Source organism: Lacerta agilis, chromosome 12, assembly GCF_009819535.1.
Source record: "Lacerta agilis isolate rLacAgi1 chromosome 12, rLacAgi1.pri, whole genome shotgun sequence".
In the NCBI taxonomy this organism is placed as follows: Eukaryota; Metazoa; Chordata; class Lepidosauria; order Squamata; family Lacertidae; genus Lacerta; species Lacerta agilis.
In genome coordinates this window covers 39,581,115-39,602,763 of record NC_046323.1, presented here as the reverse complement: position 1 = coordinate 39,602,763, position 21,649 = coordinate 39,581,115, and the positions used below count along the sequence as shown (strand labels likewise).

The 21,649-nt window shown below is 45.9% G+C and overlaps 1 protein-coding gene across 3 annotated transcripts in view; it reads left to right on the top strand.

Moving 5' to 3' along the window:
• The window catches only part of PARD3 (par-3 family cell polarity regulator), a 624,867-nt gene that overhangs the window by 415,830 nt on the left and 187,388 nt on the right, over positions 1–21,649 (top strand). For 2 of the 3 annotated variants that reach the window (XM_033166261.1, XM_033166262.1), the window contains one exon: positions 14,269–14,370. In XM_033166261.1, the coding sequence (XP_033022152.1) occupies positions 14,269–14,370 (102 nt within the window). The remainder of the gene's footprint in view (positions 1–14,268; positions 14,371–21,649) is intronic. The other variant, XM_033166263.1, reaches the window with a different exon arrangement.

Here is a 21,649-nt window from a genome sequence, read left to right as displayed (position 1 = left end):
ACAAAACTCCGAAGAGTAAAATAACGCTAAAGGTGGCCAAAACTGAGCGGCCAAACAAAAGGTTTTAAAAACAAAATGAAAATAAACACTAAGACTGCAGTCTGGAGGGTAATGGCTTTAGCTGCCCTGCGTGGATGGTTTCGCTTTTCCTTTTCCTGGGCTTGCCACGCTACGTTCTTCTCTCTGGGCTTTTCCACCGTTATCCACACACCACACGCAGGGAGCGGCAGCTATTATTGAATGAACAACCAACGTCATATATACATGAACCAATCAGAACACTGTTGTTGCCCTAATTTGGGCGGGAAAGCAGACTAACTGACCGTTGATCCCTTCAAAGTTTGGAGCCAATAAGTCCTGCGGATTGATCCAGACAGTAAAATGCCTGCTGGCTCTTGCTTTCACTTTCCCTTCCTGGCGGAAGGATACAACAAACATAAGCATAAATAACATAATCCCAAACGTATTCCCACAGGTCCCTACATTAAAATTCCTCCCTGGTCTCCCTACTGGCCTAGCATGACTAACCTGGCCAGTTAGCCCTGGTGATCCCATTGATGTTTGTTTTTTATCCTGTTTTTTAGCTGTTTTTAAATTAGTTTTAATCATTGTCTTATATTTGTTGTTAGCTTTCCTGAGCCCGGTTTTTGGATTGGGAAGGGTGGGATAGAAATATTAAAATAATAATAATAATAATAATAATAATAATAATTATTATTATTATTATTATTATTATTATTATTATTATTATTATTCATTGAAGTGGGGGGCAAAAAGAGAAGTGGTGGTAAAGAACAGAACCAAAAAAGTGAAGGGAAAGGTACCCACCACACCCACTCACTGAGTATGGCAAAGCAGAAGAATCTCTTCCATTCATGGAGTAATTTAACCTCCATGTACACTGCTTAACTATATCTGCACATTGCACTTACGAGTAAATTAAGCAGGACGTGCAATAAAATGGTTCAGGTATTAATCTAAAAATAAACATCCAACCAGGAGTGCTACTGAAGCAATAAGCTGATGTTTGCAAAGACTGCTTCATAAGGTGGGCTCCCGTGGAGGAAAATAAAGATCATACATGCCAAAAGTATCGATCGAGGGACGAGAACCCTTGGGCACTCGCTTGCTCCCATATTTATTGGTGACAAACTCATACATAAAGAAAAGCAATTAACCAATCATCACAATGCATCCTTATACATATGCAAAAACTATTAACCAATGAACGTTGTGCACTTCTATAATAATTAAGTGATTAATCAACTATATTAGCAACTATATTAGCAAAGCTTAATCATGCCCTAATGTCAGCAGCCCTTTGTTCTCAAGCAGTACATTTCATCCTCATGGTATGCTTGGGATCTTTTCTCTATAACATACTTAATCATGGTATGCCTGTGATCTTGGCAATACACATTACTCTTATGATATTGTGTATGATCTCAGGGTCACACTATTGTGCTTGTCAGGGATGTGGAACGGACGAACTTTATGCCCTTCTGCACCTGCAGTTGGCATGCCAACTTACCAGTTTAGTGAAGAGTTGAAGCACACCATGCTGCGATGTGCACAGGCACATCCTGTATTATTCCCACATGTCCTGTGTTTGTTTTTTCATGGCATGTTGAAGTGATTTGAGATGACACCTCCCATTGATCGAGGGAGAGGAGGTCTTCAACAGGTGAGGGGGGCTGTGCAACACATTGTTGGGCAAGAATAGTCATGACTTGTGCTTTTGCCTTGCGTTCCACAACTAGCGAGATACTATTGGTGATGGTTTTCATCAAAATAGGTAATATGCAAGGGATTAATATGCATCCTGTGGGTATGAAGCCTATGAGGGCCACAATGGCCTGTAATCCTGGAAGTTTTGGGAACCAAGATCCGAAAGCATCTTGCAAATTGAGACCTTTCCAGATTTGGTCTGGATTGTGTGTAAGTTGGCGGATTTCTATGGTGAGAGTCTGAACTACTTTGCCAACCGGATTGATTTGGAGGCAACAATTGGTGAGGTTGAATTTCCCACAAACTCCGCCCTCTTTCGCTAATAAATAATCTATATAAATAATGTAAATGGGAGTCCTATACCCCCAAGAGCCGTCCTCGGCCCAGGTAGCAAGGCCATATGTGCAAACAATTCGCTCAGATGATCAGACATCCCCTTTGTATTCGTCAGGATTTTTGCAGGGGAAATCAGAAAAGGCAGAGTCGAGATCCCCGACGGCAGGGTCCTAACTGATCATACACAGGGACACCAAGGACCTGACGATTTCGCAGGGGAAGGAGGAAAAAGGAGGGTTTGATCCAGCCAAGGGTACAGGAACCAGACCAATTGGTGGGGAGAATTTCATAAGCAAACTTTACACATATCCAATACATATTGTGTGGGGCAGGCCAGGACATGGGGGCAGAGGAATTCAAAAAGGAAAGAAAAGACATGTTATAATGTGGAGGGGCACTCAAATTACAAGGTGAAATCCATGTGGTATAGGTAACATCCCATATGCCCAGACAAATCAAATTACCCACGGGGATAGAACCATTGCGAGTAAAGCAATTGTGACCAACCAAGTTTGTTGTGAGTGACCAAATCATGTCCTGACTGGAGGTACGAGCAGCAATATTGCCTGCCATTGACATGTTATTGAAAGTTTCTGGGGAGGCTTCAAGAGCTTCCCATGGCCATTATTCACCCATGTTAGTTCCCCCACATACAAAACAATTTTAAATACTAAGTTCTTTCCAATATCCTCTGCTAACTCTAAAAACAAATTAGTAGCTTTCCTGTTAAGCTGTAGAGGGTTAGAGGACAATTGTTCCAAAGAATCATAGACGGACCAGCGAGAAGAGCGTTGGGAGCCTTCAAACAGTTCAGAGACTGTGACTGTAATGTACCGTATTTTACGCTCCATAAGATGCACTTTTTCCCTCCTAAAATGGAAGGGAAAATCGCTGTGCGTCTTATTGAGCGAAGGCTTCGCTCCCACTGCCTCCCCCCATTCCCCGTCGCGTTCGGCGGAAGGTGGGGGGAGGCAGCAGCGATGTTGCTGGATCATGCCAGCACCTCCGTTCACCGAAAGAAGCTTCTTTCGGCGAGCGGAGCTGCTAGGACGATCCAGCAACATCTCCGCTGCTTCCCCCGACCTCCCGCCGAACGCGATGGGGGATGGGGAGAGGCGGCAGGAAGCGAAGGGGATGTTGGTGGATCGTGCCAGCAGCTCCGTGAACGGAGCTGCTAGCACGATCCACCAACACCTCCGCCGCCTCCCCCCACGTCCCGCCGAACGCGACGGGGGATGGGGGGAGGCGCCGGGGAGCAAAGGGGATGTTGGTGGATCGTGCCAGCAGCTCCGTGAACGGAGCTGCTAGCACGATCCACCAACACCTCCGCCGCCTCCCCCCATGTCCCGCCGAACGCGACGGGGGATGGGGGGAGGCGCCGGGGAGCAAAGGGGATGTTGGTGGATCGTGCTAGCACGATCCACCAACACCTCTGCCGCCTCCTCCCGCCGAACGCGACGGGGGATGGGGGGAGGCGCCGGGGAGCAAAGGGGATGTTGGTGGATCGTGCCAGCAGCTCCGTGAATGGAGCTGCTAGCACGATCCACCAACACCTCTGCCGCCTCCCCCCACGTCCCGCCGAACGCGACGGGGGATGGGGGGAGGTGGCGGGAAGCGAAGGGGATGTTGGTGGATCGTGCCAGCAGCTCCGTTCACGGAGCTGCTAGCACGATCCACCAACACCTCCGCCGCCTCCCCCCCACGTCCCGCCGAACGCGACGGGGGATGGGGGGAGGCGCCGGGGAGCGAAGGGGATGTTGGTGGATCGTGCTAGCAGTTCCGTGAACGGAGCTGCTAGCACGAACCACCAACATCTCTGCTGCCTCCCCCCATCCCCCGCCGTATTTGGCGGGAGGTGGGGGGAGGCAGCTGCGATGCCTGCTTTTGGGATCGGTGGGCGGCAGGGAGGTTGGTAGAGGATTTCCTCCACCACCCCATGCGCTGCCCGCCAATCCCAAAAGCAGGCTTTTGGGATCGGTACAAGGCATGGGATGGTGGAGGAAACAGAGGGGATGCTGCTGCTTTCTCCACCACCCTGGCCCCGACGCCAAAAGCAGGCTTATCCCCTGTTGCTTTAAAGGGACATGGGGAGGAGGGGAGAATGGAAATGACATGTACTCTACAATTAATTCAATTTTTTGGAAGTCGCCAAAAAAAATTTCTAACTCCAGAATAACAGATTCAATTTCAGCCACATACTTCTCTGTTTGAAAAACAAAGTCAGGATTTCCCCCCTGCATATTAGGAAAGTGATCAAAAAATATCAGGGGGCAAAGAACATCGCCCCGCCAACTCCCAAAAGGGGGGAATTTTGCTGTCACGGAGCCCAAGAGAGACCCTCACCAGGTCGTCTGGCTTGCAGGCTGCTGCTTTCTGAGGAGGCACTGGGGAGAGCTTCCAAGAATGGTCATTGTGTGAATAAGAAGCATTGCTAGCGAGGGTGGGGTGGTATCAATTCCTCTTAATGGGGACAAACATGGAGCGACAATGCCGCAGCCCCCATCTCCATCTACAGGGCAGCTGTCAAAATGATGCCTCACAACCCCCCCCCAAGACTGCCAAGTTTGTTTCCATGAGGGTCAAGTAAAAGGCAGGCAGTTGAGCAGCGGGGAAAGGACGAATGGGATTGCGCAATCCCCCCTCCCACCCGGAGATTCTTAGGATTGACCTAAAACCTAAACCAGCAAGGAAGACAATTGGAAGGGGGATGGAGCAGGGAGGACCCGATCCAGGAGTTGCATGGAAGGAAGTGGGATGTGAAACTGGAAAGATCAAAGTGGTGGAAGTGTGGAAGTGCAGAAAAGAGGATGGTCCCTAGCAATTAGCCCCGTGTCAAAAGGGTCGGGGACAGAAAGCCCCCCACGCCCTAGCCCCGCAGACACACGCCTTGTCACTCCTGGATAATACATGGGCATGGCTGTTTTTTAGAAGAGGAAAATTACATTAGGGTTTCTGTGACTGACTATGCATGTCTACTCAGAAGTAAGTTCCATTTAGTTCAAGGAGATGTACTTTCAGGAAAATGTGTACAGGATTGCAGCCTGAATACCTTAGCTCTAGTTTAGTGTTCTGGTGCTTCTATACGAGGAGAGCTTCCCATTTACAGCACCCACCCAGGCAGGCGGCCCCCCACTCCCCATCCCTAGCTGACACTGGTGTCCCCAGAGGCGCAGAGCAGGGCGCACAGGAGGAGGAGCCGGCAGCGGCACCCTCAGGCAGGGTCTCCACTCCATCCACGCACACGTGCGCACAAACACTAGGAGAGGGAAATGGAAGGGTGTCATTCAAGGTCTTAACACACACAAACACAGACTGCGCCTCTCTCCCCCACCCACCCCACCAGATCAATGGGACAAAGGGAAGCGGGGAGGGGAGAAGTAGAGAAAGACTGAGGGTTGTTGTTTCCAAATGGATTTTTCAAAAGACAGCAAAGATCTTGAGCAATTGGCTCTCTATGGAAAACAAGAGTCTTTTCAGTGAGGTGGTGCAGCGAGGGAGACACCCCAAAGTTGTAAATGGGGACGGGCTGGGGGAGGGGGAGAGGAAGAGAAAGGAAGAAAAGAGGGTTTCTTTCTCTTAACATCATGGCCAGGTTGGGGGGCGATGGAAGACACGGGAACAAATTCCACTCTAAAGATTGTGCGGCGGGGGAGCAGCCTCTCTCCCTCTCTCCCGGGTCTCTGCTTTTAAAAAGAAAGTCTGTGAGCCTTCTCTCCCCAGCAAGGTGGAGGGCAACTGCACTGAGAAAGGAGACATGCAGTTGGAGAAGCTACGCCAGATATCTGGGAAGTGTTAATGGGGTTAGACCACGCCCCCGCCAGAATCACCCCGTGCAACACACACACACTGGCCAGCTGTTTGCCAGCAAGAGGGAAGGAGCTCTCTCCGTAATTGCCCATTGTTATTGAGCTCTTGGGGGCGGAGAAAGACAAGAGGGGAGAGAACTTTCTTTCCTTTTTAGGCTGACGATCATTAGATCATTAAGGAACCCACGATCTACCGGCGATCCACCCAAAACCGCCTGGCGATCGACCTGTTGGACATGCCTGGCCTACAGGATTTGGACGTGTAGAGGTTTTTGCCAGTCCGGCCCACACGGTGACGTTCAGGCAAACAGGAGTCTCTGGGCGGTAGCAAACTGTCCCGGATGAGGAGTTGCAAAGGTGATACATGGTAGATTTGTGCAGGCAGGTACGATGCAAAGGGCGACAGGCACGTGGTTGTTGAGTATGGTAAACCAACGTTGAGGTAATCGCGTCGCCTTTACGTGCTTTGGTGATGCACTGATGGCAATCATCGGTGCCTGCAGAGGAGTTAAGAGGGGGGCAGAGGTAGGAGGAGGAGAAGGGGAAGGAGGGGGATGGTAGGGTCGAACAGCACGGGCAGGTACCCAGATGACTTCATTCTGGAACTGGATGGCAGCGTAGCCCCTGGCGTGCGTGATGAGTTCTCCAGGACCTTTCCACGTTGGATCCGGCAGGTGGCGAAAAAGGACCAGCGGCTTAACTGGGCGAGCTGCTGGAGAGGTAGAAAAATGACGGGTGGCCGCAGAAGTTGGTGGCGAACCTGTGAGGTTTAAAAAATTCAAAGTAAACAAACACAAATTGAGGCGATTTTGGATCTCTGGAAGAGTGGGGGCGCCCTTATGGGGCTCAAAGCGATCAAGGGCTGTCTTGAGAGTCCGATTCGCTCTTTCAGCGACAGACTGTCCTTGTGAATTATAAGGAATGCCAAATTTATGAATTATATTCCATTTATGACAAAATTGTGCAAAGGCCGAGCTAGCATAAGCAGGGCCATTGTCAGTTTTCAGCTGTTTTGGACGGCCAAGAACAGAAAAAGAGCGAATGCAGTGGTTGATGACATGTTTCACCGCCTCACCACACTGGGGGGAGGCAATGATAAAGCCAGAAAAAGTATCAACTGAAACATGCAAAAACTTCCAGGGTGAGAAGGGTTGGTAATGAGTAACATCCATCTGCCAAATCTGGCAGGCGGATGTTTCCTTTGGATTAACTCCAATTGGGACAGAGGCAGCTTGACGGCTGCAAGTGGGACACTGTTGAATAATGGCCGCTGCCTCAGCTCCGGTGATGCCAAATTCTTTGATGAGAGCCTTCTTATTTTGGTGGTAGAAAGAATGACTCTCCCATGGAGTCATGGCTTGGAGAGAAAATAGCGAGGGGCCCTGAGATGCAGCATGATCTGCACGATCATTGCCTTCTTGCAGGGGGCCTGGGAAGGGCTGATGGCTCTGAATGTGGGTGGCGAAAAAATGGAGCAGAGCGATTCATGATGGATTGTTGAAGGGCAATGAAGAGGGACAGAAGGTCAGGCTCCATGGAGGGGGAGATATAAGCAGAGTAAATAGTAAGCAAGATCTGGGTGACATACAGACTGTCCAGGATAAGATTGATGGGCTGCTTAGGGAAGCGCTGAAGCGCGAGAAGAGCAGCAGCCAATTCAGCGCGCTGAGCAGAATGCTGAGGGGGGGTAATTAGAGTATGCCATTTAGAATCTGCAAACCAAACACAGGAGCCATAAGTTTTACTTCCATCTGTAAATAATGTCAAAGCATCAGGAATAGGACCATGGGCTACTGGGGGGTCCCATGAGAAGCTGAAATCGGGGATCAGAAGGGGGATGACAGCTCACTTTTCCAGGCCAATCTGCAAGGGCAGCTTGCAGGGCTTCTGAATTGGTAAAAAATGTGTCCCAAATAGTCAAGGAGCAGGGGACAAAGAGGGTTTCAGGTTCACATCCAAGAAGAGCCTTTGCACGGAGGCGGCCCCTAGCACAGAGTTGAGCAAACTGAGAGGGTTTGGGATTTATAGTGGCACGAGGTGTGTGGGGAAGATGCAGCCATTCCAGAATCAGCACTGAGCCGGTGGAGGGAGTTTGAATAAGAGCAGCTATTGGTAAGGAGGGAGTATTTAACAATGCAAGAGAGAGAGAAACATTTGAGGCTGCACGATCAACCCACTTAGTTTGCAGGGCTTCCTCAACCAAATGTACAACTTGCCATTGGGCAGGTGTTAGAACAATGGGATCTGAGGGTTTCAAGCCACCTCGCAAGGCTTCAAAAAGGGGGGTTAAGGCTCATGTGGATAACCCTAAGAAAGGGCAAACCCAATTAACAGAGCCCAAATACTGTTGAAGACGAACAAGGGTGATAGAGGGCCCAAAGGAAAAGCGGGGAAAGGAAGGGATAGCAGCAGAGGCAAGGACCTTATGGCCCAAATAAGAGAAGGGGGGTGAAGATTGCACTTTTTCCGGAGCAATGACAAGACCTGCGCGGTGGAGGATGTCTGTTAATTCAGGCAGCGCGTAGCAGACCGTGCCGGGGGCCCTGGAGCCGAGGCCAGAATGTCAGCCATATAATGGTACACCAACCAAGAAGGGTGGGCTTTGCGGAATGGCATGAGGGCTTTGTTGACAAAATACTGACACATAGTGGGACTATTCAGCATTCCCTGTGGAAGGACCCGCCACTGGAACCGGCGAGTGGGTTGGCTATTATTGAGGACAGGGATGGTAAAGGCAAAGAGTTGTCTGTCCTCTGGATGAAGGGGAATAGTAAAGAAACAATCCTTAAGATCCACCACCATCAAATCATATGAAGCAGGGATGAGATTGGGATTCGGGAGGCCACACTGTAATGCTCCCATGGGCTGAAGGATGGAATTGATAGCGCGTAGATCATGTAAAAGGCGCCATTTCCCACTTTTCTTTTTTATGACAAATACTGGGGTATTGTATGGGCTAAGAGATGGTTCGATATGTTCTAAAGACAATTGCTCCTCAACCAGAGAAGTAAGGGCAAGCAGCTTCTCAGAAGGGAGGGGCCATTGATCAATCCAGACAGGATCGGGTGATTTAAGAGACAGCTTTAAGGAAAAAGGGTGGGGAAGGTCTGTCATATTCAGTCAAGATGCAAGTGTGCACCAAATTGAGACAGCAAATCACGGCCCCACAGATTAATGTGGAGAGGGACAATGACTGGCTGAATATGAGCGACAGTTGGGGATTGAGGGATAGTTGTGGAAAGCCAATCTTTGCTGATCGCGGCGGCTTGGAAACCGCCCACACCCCGGACAGCCGGAGAACAATCAGTTTCCCAGGTAGCAGGCCACTCAGCTTCCCGGATGACAGAGACATCAGCACCGGAATCTAAAAGACCAGAGAAGCGTCGGCCATTCAGTACTACCTCCAAAACCTGGCACGATGGAGTAATAGGTTTGGAGAGAGCCAGCAGCTCAGGGGAAGGATCAAGGGGGAAAGGGAGAAGGTGGGCAATAGGCTGAGAGGGTGAGATGGAGCATGGGAAATCACAATAGACTTGCAAAGAGAGGTTAGAGGCATCAGAAACATCAAGAATGCCAGGAATCACATGAATGCCATTGCTTTCAGCGGCTGGATGAGGGAAAAGAAGAGCCTGGCCAAGGCAGGGGCAGGGTGCTGAGAGGCGAGCCTTTAAAGGGAAAGCTGCACGAGGGAAAAGCAGTTCCAGATTCTCAGCCGCAACAGCATCAAAACGGGGAGAAGCAGAAAAGGCAGCCTTTTGAGCGGGGCTGGCTGCAAGCCCTGGAATCAGTTTCCCGCGGCCGGAGAATTGTCAGAGGCTGGGGACTTGTCAGAGGCTGGGGCAGAGCGACATTGGTTTGCCCAATGAAAGCCTTTACGGCATTTGGGGCAGACAGTTTTGGGCTTAGAGGATTGATCGCAGGTGGTGGATGAAGGGCGTGCAGCGCCACCACCAGGCATCCTGCATTGGGCTTTGAAGTGCTCTGGCCGACGGCAGTTAAAGCAGGTGCCTAAGGGTTTATTACCCTGAGTTATGGCAGCAGCTAAAGTTTCCATGCTATAAGTCTGTGTTCCTACTATGCGACAGGCGTTTAAAAAATCATCCAGAGTAGCAGAGGGATTAGACAAAAGAGGCTGAAGTAAGCACTGGCAATCTTTGTTAGCATTTTCATAAGCCAGACCCTTCATCAAAGCATTCTGAGCCTCAAAATTGGGAACTTGACGCTCAACAGAGCTCTGAAGGCGTTCAATAAAAGAGGAATATGACTCAGAAGGGCCCTGCACGATCTTAGAAAAAGACTGGGTAGCCTTGCCAGAATCTTCTACTTTGGCAAAAGCTTGCAGGGCTACTGTAGCGACATGGGTAAAGGTGGCGGGGGGGGGGTAAAGGAGCTGATCATTAACAGAGGCATACCGGCCAACTCCATAAAGGTGATCAGCTGTGATGGTCAGATTTTGCAAGCGGTTTGCCAATTCAATAGAATTGTGGCGATACTCCTGGTCCCAGACAACGTACTGGGCACTAGTAAGACACATGCGGGCAAGATCAGCCCAATCCTGGGGGAGCATGAAATAGGTATTGGAGAGAGTATTAAGGAGTCCTTGCGTATATGGACTAGTAATGCCATACTTTGTGCAAGAAGATTTGACTTCCTTAATCATTTCAATGGGAATTTGAGACCAGGTTGCAAATGAAGCTCCAGTAGTTGCATTGGTATTATAAGTGACAGGAAAGGCAGAAAACTCAGCCATCTCTTGAGGCGAAAGAGTGCCATCGTGAGAGGCTTTGAGAAGAGTGGCGCGAACGTTACCGACTGAGGGGCAAGGGGTTTGGGACGATGCAGGCAAGGGCAATACAGGAGATGGGCATGGGGGGAGGCTGGGGAGATGGATCAGGAGAAAGAGGTACTTGGAGGGGTGCTGTCGGAAGAGGGGTGGTGGTGCCAAGGGTGAGAGCATCGGAAGGAGCAACAACACGCACGGGAGAGTTATAGGGAGGGGGATCTGTTCTGCCAAGGGGCAGGGTTCTTTTTGGGATCTGGATCCAATGAAACATACCAATGGAAGAAGAACAAATATGCTTTTATTTCTAGACACAATCAGCAGCAGACAAATGTAGCATACCTGATAAAAGCCCAAGCACAATCTCCTCTTCTGCCACCCGGGGCCCCAAGGGAGCAGCAGGAGAGACCCCTCACGCCAGGAAACCCACAGCACCCGGTACCTGGTCTGTGGCGAAGCCCAATCAGTCCCCTCCATTCCTTCGTTTATATAGTTAACTTAATAAGTTTGATTGTTTCCACCTGGCTATCAGGTACCATTCCCGAATGGTCAGGGAATCAGGCACCTGGGTGTGGCTTGGCTAAGGTCATTGGCAGCTGAAGGTGTTCTCAACTAATTGTATCTTCCTCACCAGCAACTTTACTTTGCTAGTTTCAAGACTGAGGATGGAAAAGGGAGGAGGATATGCAACCTGACTCCTCGTGATTACAAAGATCTTCCGCAAGTTTCCACTACACTCCACCCCTTGACATATCCTATTTCCTTTTCATCCTCGGTGTCATTTGATTGAGTATAGTCCACATAGGTTGCACCTTTGCATACAGCTGCTTAATTTTAACAAACAAAAAACAAAAAACAAAACCAAGTGAGGGTCATGGAAATCATGACTGACTATATGATCCCCCTCAATCTGTCCTCTGGAATCTTTCCCCCGCCAACTCCCCTGCGTTATCCATTATATTCCATGTAATGGACCATGACAGCATAAAATTATCATATGTCCATGGGATGGAGAAGTACAGTCGTTTGCCAGACATCATCCATGTCCCCTGTCCAGTCACATTCATACATCTGCCATGGATGCCGGGGAGCCATCGCCTTTGAGAGAGAGCTGGTTGTTCACACAGTTGCAGCGTAATTGTGTTCAACGCAGGAGGATTCGATTGATCATAGGTGTGTGCACAGAGGCAGACTATTACCTACCACCACCCATTCATGGTGTCCTAGAAGCATATAATAAGAAAAATATTATTATGGCGTATTACAAAGAAATAGGAGTCATTATTCTCGCCGCTTCAGCTTGGCTACATCTAAACATATGGGTTCAGTAGCATTTGCCAAAAGCACCCAGTAGGTGGCCCCAGGTCCTTTACTAATCGGGGTATATCACCCATACCTTCTGTCCAGGAGTGAGTGGTATCTGTAGATCCAAACTCTCCTCTCCTTCTGACAGTAGACGGAGGTGGACCTGGTGCTTCCTGAATACCGGGTACACTGATACGCTCGCAAATGAGTTGCGCTATTCGTTGTCCTGTTAGCAGAGATGCATCTTGAGTGCTGACATTATGGAGGAGCACCTTTATTTCTCCTTGGTAGTTGGCGTCCACCACCCCTCCTAAAACCTGCAAGCCTTTTAAAGCTAGGCTGGATCGAGGTGCGATGTGCCCATAGGTTCCATGGGGAACGGTGACCCCAAGGGTACTAGTACCTGCCCTTCGGCTGGTACCACCACATCCTTAGGGGTTATGAGGTCAGCCCCAGCACTATCGGGCGTCGCTCGGAGGGGTAGCTGGCCATAAGGTTGGAGTTTCCAGACCTTTAGGTGCTCCACTGGTGCTGGCGCTGGCAAACTTATCATTCGTTGCAATGGCGTTTGGCCAGCGCATATTGGACGGCTATTTAGTTCAAATTCCGCCTGATCTAGAACTTTACCCCACCCCTTCAGGGTATGGGTGGGGGTCAACTGTTTAAGCCTTTGCTTCAGTAATCCATTTAGCCGTTCTACCAACCCAGAAGCTTGTGGGTGGTGAGGAATATGATATATCCACTGGATATTCCATTCATTTGTCCAATCTTTTACCTCTCCCCCTGCAAAATGACTCCCATTGTCACTCTGTACCTGAAGGGGTGCTCCATACCTCCATATTAACATCTCCAACCCCTTTATGGTGTTCTTCTGGTTTGCCTGTGCGCAGGGGTAAGTCAAAAGATACCCTGAAAAGGTGTCTACAATGGTTAATACATACTGCCAACATCCACATTTGGGTAAGGGTCCTATATAATCAATCTGCCATATTTGCCCAGGACCACTTCCCCGATGTAATTTTCCCATGGGTGTCTTAGACAGAGGCATCTGTCTCACCTGGGAGCACACCTGACAATTAGCAACCAATGTGGCAGCGGCACTCACTGAGCATGGAATACCTCTCTTGATGGCCCATTCTTTGGTGGCTTTGGCCCCAGTATCCATGAGAGCTAACACTCACTGCACATTTGCTTTGGACCAATAAATGGTTAAGGGAATGTGTGGGTGTGGGTCCCCAGGGATAGCCTTCTTTATTGGCCTCACCGCTGGAGCCCTGCCACACCCCTTTTTGGTAGGTTGGGGTATTTCCCACCTATGTTCTGACAAAGAGGGGTACAGTGACTCTGGGGGTGGGGCAGTCGGCATAACTGTGCCCCTGACCCAGGGGCCAGTCCCCTCCTTTTTAATTTTCCCTGCACATTTTTGCTTCCACAATTTGTACATTTCTGCAGTGGGAATGCTATCTATATCTTCCTTGCGAACCACTAACTCCAAAAACATTTGCTTCTTCGTCACCTTAGGGGTGGAGGATGTTTTATCCGTCCTGGTAAAGGACTTCTTATCAGTCCCTGACTTTCCCTTCTCTTGTGCTATTCGGGCGCGGGGTTTAGGGACATTTTCTCTCTGTGCCTCCCCTAATTGTCCTATCAAGAGAACAACTTCACCAATAGGTCTCCCTTGGGCGGGGCCCAGCAACGCTAACAATGGGCCACACATATGTGAAGGTGCGCCCTTTAACAGCCACGCCCTCAGGCCACTTCTATAATAATTAAGTGATTAATCAAGTATATTAGCAACTATATTAGCAAAGCTTAATCATGCCCTAATGTCAGCAGCCCTTTGTTCTCAAGCAGTACATTTCATCCTCATGGTATGCTTGTGATCGTTTCTCTATAACATACTTAATCATGGTATGCCTGTGATCTTGGCAATACACATTACTCTTATGATATTGTGTATGATCTCAGGGTCACACTATTGTGCTTGTCAGGGATGTGGAACGGATGAACTTTATGCCCTTCTGCACCTGCAGTTGGCATGCCAACTTACCAGTTTAGTGGAGAATTGAAGCACACCATGCTGCGATGTGCACAGGCACATCCTGTATTCCCACATGCTACTATAAATATAAGCATAATTGAGGCTGAACTATTGAAACTGGTATTTGTTTGATGAGTACCTTGCCGTTCCATCCCGCCCCCTTTGTTTGAGTGTCATTCTATAATGAGCACACAGTTTTCTATGCGGAGAGTAGAAGCCTACACAATTATGGTTCATGTTGACAATTAGAACTTTTATTTTGTTATTAACAGGTTTGGCAAACATCGAAAAGATGACAAGATTGAGAAAATAAAAGTGCAGGAAGCTGTTACTTCAGAAGAGGAGAGAATACAAATGAAGCAAGAACAGGAGAGGTAGACTTGGTCTTTTGCTTAAATCTTGATAGAGATTATTATTGTTATTGTTTGTTAATTTACATTCCACCTGAGTTCATTTTTAAGTCAAATGACTCAGATACAAAGATTTTTGTAGAGCTCATGTAACTAATGAGAGAAAGCAGAATATATATTGGACACCAACTAGGATAATTTGACTATATCCAGATGCTATTACAGCAACCCGGCATCTGTTTCACAATTTGTCATTCCCCACTCCCCCAAATAACACCACTCCCCCAAACACACAAAGGTCTTAACAGCTGATGAATAATCACAATTCTCATAAAATGCACATATAAACAAATGTAATATAAATCTCAAACATAATAATAGATAGGCACAACCATTCAACTGTAAATATATGCCATCAACATGAATCCATAAGTATCATGGGATCCACAGTTTACAGATCAAGGTCCCAAGGCAGACAAAAAATGGATGTAATAATTATTATAGTCCTGCCAGTATGCAACATGAACGTTGCCACAGAGGGGTGTGATGCAGGTCGTACTGGTTGGCGATGGCTCTGTAGTTACGCCACTCCAAAAGATATAGGTGAAGTTGCCACGAAGAAAAAGTCAAACAAAGAAGTAATTCTGCAGTAATGCCACTCCAAAATTAGATGAAAAAGGCCATGAAGGACTGTAACCCGGGTAACCTTGTCCCGCTTTGTTTGAAGTTTTCTTCGTGGCCTTTTTCATCTAATTTTGGAGTGGCATTACTGCAGAATTACTTCTTTGTTTGACTTTTTCTTCGTGGCAACTTCACCTTATCTTTTGGAGTGGCGTAAATACAGAGCCATCGCCAACCAGTACGACCTGCATCACACCCCTCTGTGGCAACGTTCATGTTGCATACTGGCAGGACTATAATAATTATTACATCCATTTTTTGTCTGCCTTAAAACCTTGATCTGTAAATTGTGGATCCCATGATACTTATGGATTCATATTGATGGCATATATTTACAGGTGAATGGTTGTGCCTATCTATTATTATGTTTGAGATTTATATTACATTTGTTTATATGTGCATTTTATGAGAATTGTGATTATTCATCAGCTGGTTACAACCTTTGTGTGTTTGGCATTCCCCACTCTCCCTTCTTTACAGGGGCAACTAGAGTAGTAAGTACACCTGTGATAGAATTGGTTGTCTAGACACTTTCAAAAACATTAATATTTATATGGAATTGGAATAAATTTTGTATCTTTTCCTGAAAACATTTGCGTATCTACTTTTGTTGATTTTACACTGTGTCGTCAATTGAATTTGAAACTGCTCGCTGGAAATAAATATTGTCACTGGAGATCAACCTTTTCCTGTTGTCCTGTAGTGTTGTGTAGTTTAAATAGCTGGGTATAAAATAACTAGTGAGTACTCCTTTCTGGAATATTTCCCCCTCAAATTTAAGATCTTCATGCTTTTATATAATTACTTCTGTCAAATTCCATCTGTAGAAGCCCAGTTTTCCAGTAACCATCCCCACGTACCTAGCTAATGCATACTTTCCCAACTTTTCTGTGCAGTTTTGCACACAGAAAGAAATGCGTGCCTGGAATAACCTGTAATTGCATTGGATAAGGAGGCTTATATGAGGCAGGAGCTGTGCGTGTATACCACCGCTGCTCCCATGTGCATAATGGACATTGGACCAGAGTTCCTAGCTACAATCATGCACCAGATAACATTAATTTAATTCTCATAAATGCTTATATCTGAACACAGGCCTGCAACTCCAGTCTGTCACTTCCAGAGCACTACAAAATCACATTGAAGTCAATTAACTTGATTAGCTTTATGATGCAAGAGTTGATTCTAAATTGGTGCCACTATTCCTACAACAATTTTGCTTTGCAGTGAAGTTAAACACTAACAATGATGGCTATTTATAGTTCTAAAAAATATTAATAGAAAATAGGTCGTTGACTAATTGCAGCGTGCTGCAGTATTGACGTTAATGAAGCTATTCCAGTTTAGATTGCATGTTGAATTGCAGACTGATCCCCTTTTTTAATTTCGGTCATTAAATTACCTTGGAATACAAATATGCGCATAATTTTATAAGCAGGACTACACATGTCTACGCATTTCATTGTTTGTTTCGATCAGAAAACTCTTAGTACAGTGGTACCCCGCAAGACGAATGCCTCGCTAGACGAAAAACTCGCAAAACGAAAGGGTTTTGCGAGTTTTTAGTTGACTCGCGAGACGAATTCGTCTATGCCTGTTTTTCGCAAGACGAATTCGTCTGGCGAGGTACCACTGTAAGCCGGCTTACCTTTTCGCTGCGGTCGGGAGGGGTGTTGTCTGCGTCCGCCATTTTGGATCGACTGTGCATGTCTGCGCATGTCCAGACATGCGCAGTCGATCCAAAATGGCAGACGCGGACAACATCCCTCCCGACCGCAGCGAAAAGGTAAGCCCTCCTGGAGCCGCGCGGCGCCACGTTGCCGGTCGGGAGGGGGCCGTGGGATTCCACGGCCCCCTCCCTCCCTCCCGGAGCCGCGCCGCTGCGTTTTAAGACTGCAACAATCGTTGCAGTCTTAAAACACGGCGGCGCGGAGCTCCCATGCCGGTCGGGAGGGGGCCGTGGGATCGTGCCCGATGGCGGGCATGATCCCACGGCCCCCTCCCTCCCGGAGCCGCGGCGCCGTGTTTTAAGACTGAAGCGAGCGAAAAACAGTGCAGCTGTTCGCTCACTGCAGTCTTAAAACGCGGCTTGGCTTGGCTCCGGGAGGGAGGGAGGGGCCCCCGGACTTTTCCCCCCATAGGAACGCATTAATTAAATTTTAATGCGTTCCTATGGGAAAAGGTGCCTTGCAAGACGAAATTTCCGCAAGACGAAGAGTCTTGCGGAACGAATTAATTTCGTCTTGCGGGGTACCACTGTACTTTACACTGGATGTCCGCCAGCAGTTTTGAAAATTCTTCCCAGCATAAAGTAGGTTCTTGGGATTGGATCCAGAGAGCCCTCTATGTACATGAGGGGTGGGCATCGTTTGCTTCTGAAAGCAGCCCTCGTGCCTCATAGGGTGCTGTCCTAGAGCTTAAACTAGCAAGCTGCCAGTCTTCCAGGAGGCTTTTCAGGGGAAACTGACGTGGAAAATAGGGCAAGACACATTCCCCTCCTTTTCTGTTAGCATGGCTTCACATGTTACCAAAAAAAGAGGAGGGAATCTGATAAAGCAACAGAGGAAACTGTTTCTCGTGGCTTTCTAATGCAGGCACGAATATGCATGCTTTTTTATTTCTGATTCTGAAAATATAAATTGGGCTAATTGTAAACATACCCTCGGCAGTAAAATTAAATTCATGTCCTCAGTTTAAAGCAGAGGTGGGAGAATCTGTGGTTCTCCAGATGTTGCTAAGCTGCAACTCTCATCGTCCCTGACTGTGGCTGATTAGAGTTGCGGAGTCCAATAGCATCTGTGTTCCCCAACCCTATATTTAAAGAGAGAGATCTTGATAGCCAATCCCTGGTAAGGATCACTACCTTGTACCTTGATTCCTACTATTGTGTAAACCCAAGGAAAAGAAGCAATAATCCATCGAAACATATATTTTTATAAGTGATGATATATTTGTTGTGCTCTGTATTTACTATGCACTAATGTAACATATGAACTTAATGACACATCTCTCAAGAACATTTCACAAACTTGGATTACACTCATGCTAGGTATGATGGTGCCGTAAACGTGATTCCCCCCCCCAAAAAAAATACTTACTTCACTCATATGTTACATATCTAAGTTTACAAATGTTCAGTCTAATGTGCACATCCAAAAATGTACTGTGAGAAAGCAGCCCTAAATATTAAGCCATGTCTGTGTCTTAACAAAAAAAAATATATTTTGGGATAATTTTACATGAATTGACTTCCACATTTTGGTCCTGCACCAACCATATTCCAGCTGGAATAATTACTTTAGTGATAACGTTCACTGGGCCTACATGATTACAGGGGAGGTGTTGGTTTTGGGATCTCCTGTGCTACTTGTTCCCTTTTCCTTTGAAGTTGGGAGTTTCTTTCCAACCCACTTCCTACAGTGCCAGTTACTAACGTGTTTCCCAATGTAAATTGCCTATGATTGTTATATTCTCATGTTTTTTTCTCTTTTGTTTTATTGAGTGATTATCTTTTAAGAAAAATAACAGTGTTGACAATAGCTCTTTATTACTCTAAAAAGAACAAATCGGTAAAAAATATGTTAAGATCCAACCCATTGTAAACTGCTTTGGATAAATATAGTATATAATTAAGGGAGCTTTAAATGGCTCCTCGCAAGGAAACTGACCATCTAAAAGGGCTGCCTTGAAACTTACCGGTACTACTGTTAGGAGAAGCAGGGAGTGTAAAACAATATAATAAAAAATTTCTGCGGTTGAAACTTTGGGCAATCCTTGAAAAACTTATTAGGGATCCAGTAGAACATTTCAATTTAGGCAGTACCTTGTTTTTAGAAATACTTCTGTTTTTGCTTCTTCCTGTGCTGCTAATGACACAAATAACTTACGGGTAATCTCAGATTTGCTTGCTCTAATGATGAAATGCACAGGGGAGCTAGGTTTGGTGTAATGAATTTGCTGTGTAGAACCAAAATGCAGTGGAAGTCCACCGGGGTCAGAGAACAAGTGGATGCTCCATTAAAAAATCAATCAGGGCCACAATTATATAAAATTATTTTGCCCTGACTCTATAATTTTAATAGTGTTTTGCTTGCATTGTATTTTGCTCGAAGTCTTGAAAGTATTTTGTTCACATTGATTAGAAGACAAGCAAATTAATGTAGCTTAATTTTCCATTGAACGAATTGAATTAAGACTGCCATTTTTATACAGTATCCCACTGCTTTATTATGAATCCCATCTTGTATGAAGCAAGACTCCTTCAGCCATTCTTGGTGTATCCTTGAAACCCATATAAAAGGAAGCTATTTCAGGAAAGGAGATTATTAAGTGTGCCCAAATATATAGTAGCTAAATATTTCTGATACTGATAATTGCTGATTGAAATATTTACTATATATTTGGGCACACTTAATAATCTAATGTAAATACAGTGGTACCTCGACTTACGAATTACTCGACATACAAATTTTTTGACTTACAAATGAAAAAAATGCCCGCACGCCTACGAATTTTTCGACATCCGAAGGACTTCCAATGGCGGTTTTAGATGGGGTTTACTCAACTTACGAATTTTAGATGCGGTTTACTCGACTTACGAATTTTTCGACTTATGAATGTGCATTCGGAACGGATTACATTCATAAGTCGAGGTACCACTGTAAATAAATATAACTGGGGTAAATATCAAACATGGCTGATAAAGTTTCAATTCCTGATATGGCCAATGAAAATAAGGCATGGACCTATAATAGTACTCAAGTAATATGATTTTTTTTTTTTTTTTAGAACAGTAGTACATTGCATTCTATACATGACACATGTAGAAGAAACTAGAAAAAAGCTGATTGAACCAGGGATCTTCTGCATGTAAAACAGATACTCTCCCACAGATATATGACCCTTTCCCTTAATTATGCAATTATGTCATTCCCTATTAAGTGCAATATAGTAAGATATTCAGCAGAGACAGAGAAAGTGTTAAGCCTGCAGAGGGGGTAACAGCACAGGGTTATACAACTCCCATGCCAGTTTAACCTTTGCAAGGATTCTTGCTACTGAGAAAGAGGCAGCATGAAGCAAACAAGGTTTTTCCATACTTGTAAACTTCAGCTCCTGAAAGAAGCCACTTTCAAGGATTTAGAGTCCGAATCATAGCATGGCAGCAGCATAATGGTAGTTTCCCCTGTCATCAGTGATGTCATGGAATCTACGCAATAGGTCCCCGTGAATCATATTCAAGACAGCACTCTGTTGCAGCCCTGCTAACTGGGAAAAGAGCTACATCCTCCAAGCAGCAATATATTGTGGCTTGAATGCGGGGGAAACTGTGACATTACCGAAACAGAATTGCTTCCTTAAGGGAAAATGTCTGGATCCCATGCAACAAATGAAAAAACGCTACACATTTATCACACTAAAAAAATTGATTTTCTGGAAAGGCCCTAAAGAAGAGATTTGAGAGGCGCAAAAGCTTACATTCCAAACATTTATAATCTCTGTGCAGCTTAGATATGCATCCTTGTCTGTCAGTTCTTTTTGCAGTGTGTATTAATTAAACAACAACAATAATACTATTTAGATATTTATTTATAAATGCATGTTTACTTGCTAATCACTTAACTATTGATTGTCTTGGTTTAGAACAGAAAAAATCATGCTGCCAGTGGTTAGCTCCCAAGGACAAGTTGGAATGACATTACTTACAGGGATGGCTAGATTTTGGAGGGGGCCGTGATGGGGTTTTCTTTAAATGCTGTTTTGAAATATTTAAGAGCTCCTGACTTTGTTGACTTGCAAAGAGCTTCAGGGGTTAGTGCTAAAGATTGATCAGTCTCCAAAGGTTAACAGTTGTATTTGTGCATTTCTAAATGTGAGACATCCTTTGAAAAAACCAATCAACCACCCTTGGTGTTTATTATTTCAAAACTTGGCTACCATTTTGCTTCTTAGTCAAATAAGATTACATTTATGAAGTGAATCTGTTAGTATCCTTCTCTTTGCAAATTTAGTCAGTGGGTATCAATGCTGAAATGAAAACAGCATCTGTCCTTCACAGCTCCTGAACCAGAAGGGGGAGCTCCCCGCACTGGTTTTGTGGGTCTTGCTTTCTGATCCCGAGTGTGAAGAAAGTGGAGACAGAAATTTGCCAAGTGGAAGGTTTAGGAGCTCATGGGGTTGAAAATAATGACTGCAGCAAAGATTCTCAGTCTTGGTTTCTAAATGTATTGTGCATTGCCAAGACTCTTCAGTTGTAAGAATGGCATTAGGACTCTTACTTTATATTGAAGAATGTATTGTAATTGGCTAAAAGGAGTACAGTAGTCTTTCCAAATAATTTGTACCATGATATTTTCGTCATCAGCCTGTCTCTGAATTGAAAAGTGATGTGAGAAAAGTTTCTCCCTTGGAACCAGAAGGAAAGCTTAGTGAGGTTTTAAAAGTTATAAGCTTCACAGACTCTGCTGGAAGTTATATTTGCAACAGATTACTTACCTAAGGCAGTAGGGACCTAAAACACAGTGAGACCTTCTTCCACGTCAAGCTGATGACTGCTCACCCATCATGTAAACAAAATAACTTATTATTGAAGATGCAATTTAGACTGATGTGTGTATGTACT